The following is a 1,504-nucleotide window of genomic DNA, read 5'->3' on the forward strand; positions in this document are numbered from 1 at the left end:
GCACGTCCTCAGCTTTGCAGAGCAGGTCGGTGTCTCTCTCCTTTATTTTCCTGTTACAATTTGCAAACATATCTACTCGACTGAGTTGACCATGATGTAGAAACCAATATCAAAGCTTGGTAATCAATACAGCTCTAACGCTTAGTTGAAAATCACTCAGGAACAACTCTCCCGTTGTACATGAAAAGAGAGAAGGCAACGATGACTTATTGATTTATAATAGTCTCGGCTCAACCGACCACCGAGTAGATGATAGTAGCTTTGTCGTAGGTGTTTAATTGGTGCCGGACGAGGTGGCGCCGGACGAGGTGGTGAGTCGCTTCTTAACAATTTCAGCGATATCCGCAAACACCTTCACTGAGACGAGGGAGACATCAAAGGAAGCCCCATCAGTAACTTCATACTCAATGGTGGACTTGATCATGCACGACTCTTCCTCGTCCTTGCCTATCACTTCTAATCGCAATCGATACAAGGAGAGTCCCATATCTAGGAACCCACCTTCGATTGCCTCAGTTTCTTTCACACGGTTTTCGTGGTCCACCTTGGTGAACTTCTCTTTGTAAGAGAAACCTATCGCGACAAAAGGAAGATGGGTAATGAATGAGTACAATTGATGATTATTGCGTCACTTAGACTAGGATTTTATTAGTATAATAATTTTCGAGTTATTATGAGAATAATAGTTTGTTGTGAATTACAAATTTTTGAAAAAAAGTAAATCTTACAATAATTTATAATTATTTATTAATTGATTTTTCATGGTTTATAATGGATTATTATTTTCATAATAGATTAAAGACCGTCACATAATCATTTTTCTAGACACATCCACATATACAAGATCACGTACCTCCAGCCAAAGTGATCTTGATGATGGTGCCGACGGCGCCCTGGCCTTCCAGGATGTCAAGTCCGATGATGGTGTCTGGGAGGGCCTCCTTGGCCAGCAGGGCCATCTTGGTGGTGCCATACAGCTCCCATACTTTGGCTGCTCCCGCTTTCACTTCTGTCTCGTACGACACCAGCCCAGACATCTCTCTCTCTCTCTTTCTCCCCCCCTCTCTCTCTATCCCTCTCTAACCGAAGACGCGTTTATGCGCGTTGGCGTGGAGGATGGGATGGATATTATGTGTGAGTTGGAGTAGGGGTTAACACATGAATATATAGAACAGTCGGAGGAGGAGTCGTTCCCTTTTTTTCTTCTTCATTCACTCTCAAAAGGCGGAGGAAGGAACCCGTCGCTCTTCCATCTATCTGAGATCTTCTAAGGAAGAGTTTTTCTTCAAACGCGACCAACGGTCCAACGCCACATGTTTACTGGATTGATAATCTCCAACATGACGCGACACTTACGCAGCATATGATTAAGCATTTTCCATGCTTTACGTGAAAAGGAAGTTTTATTTTAAAATAAAAATAAAAAAAAACAAAAACTTGAAAGCTTGTTGGGATTTTATCAAGGAAAGTTGCACGATCAGATCCAAAGACATCGAGGCAAACT

The 1,504-nt window shown here is 42.2% G+C and overlaps 1 protein-coding gene across 1 annotated transcript; it reads right to left on the reverse strand.

Annotated features, from left to right (window-relative positions):
- Window positions 1–274: 274 nt before the first annotated feature.
- Window positions 275–1,052, reverse strand: LOC104415817 (norbelladine synthase). Its single transcript, XM_039300587.1, has 2 exons — window positions 854–1,052; window positions 275–573 (listed from the first exon to the last, which is right to left on the reverse strand). Exons 1-2 carry the CDS (start codon window positions 1,035–1,037, stop codon window positions 275–277), a joined length of 483 nt encoding a protein of 160 aa, XP_039156521.1. The 5' UTR covers window positions 1,038–1,052.
- Between the last annotated feature and the right edge of the window lie 452 nt (window positions 1,053–1,504).

The sequence above is a fragment of the Eucalyptus grandis genome, chromosome 1, assembly GCF_016545825.1.
Source record: "Eucalyptus grandis isolate ANBG69807.140 chromosome 1, ASM1654582v1, whole genome shotgun sequence".
Taxonomy (NCBI): Eukaryota; Viridiplantae; Streptophyta; class Magnoliopsida; order Myrtales; family Myrtaceae; genus Eucalyptus; species Eucalyptus grandis.

Coding starts and splice junctions, on each gene's coding strand:
- LOC104415817 (XM_039300587.1), bottom strand. CDS start 1,037: ATGTCTGGGCTGGTGTCGTACGAGACAGAAGTGAAAGCGGGAGCAGCC. Junction 574..853: donor CAAGATCACTTTGGCTGGAG/GTACGTGATCTT, acceptor TTGTCGCGATAG/GTTTCTCTTACAAAGAGAAG.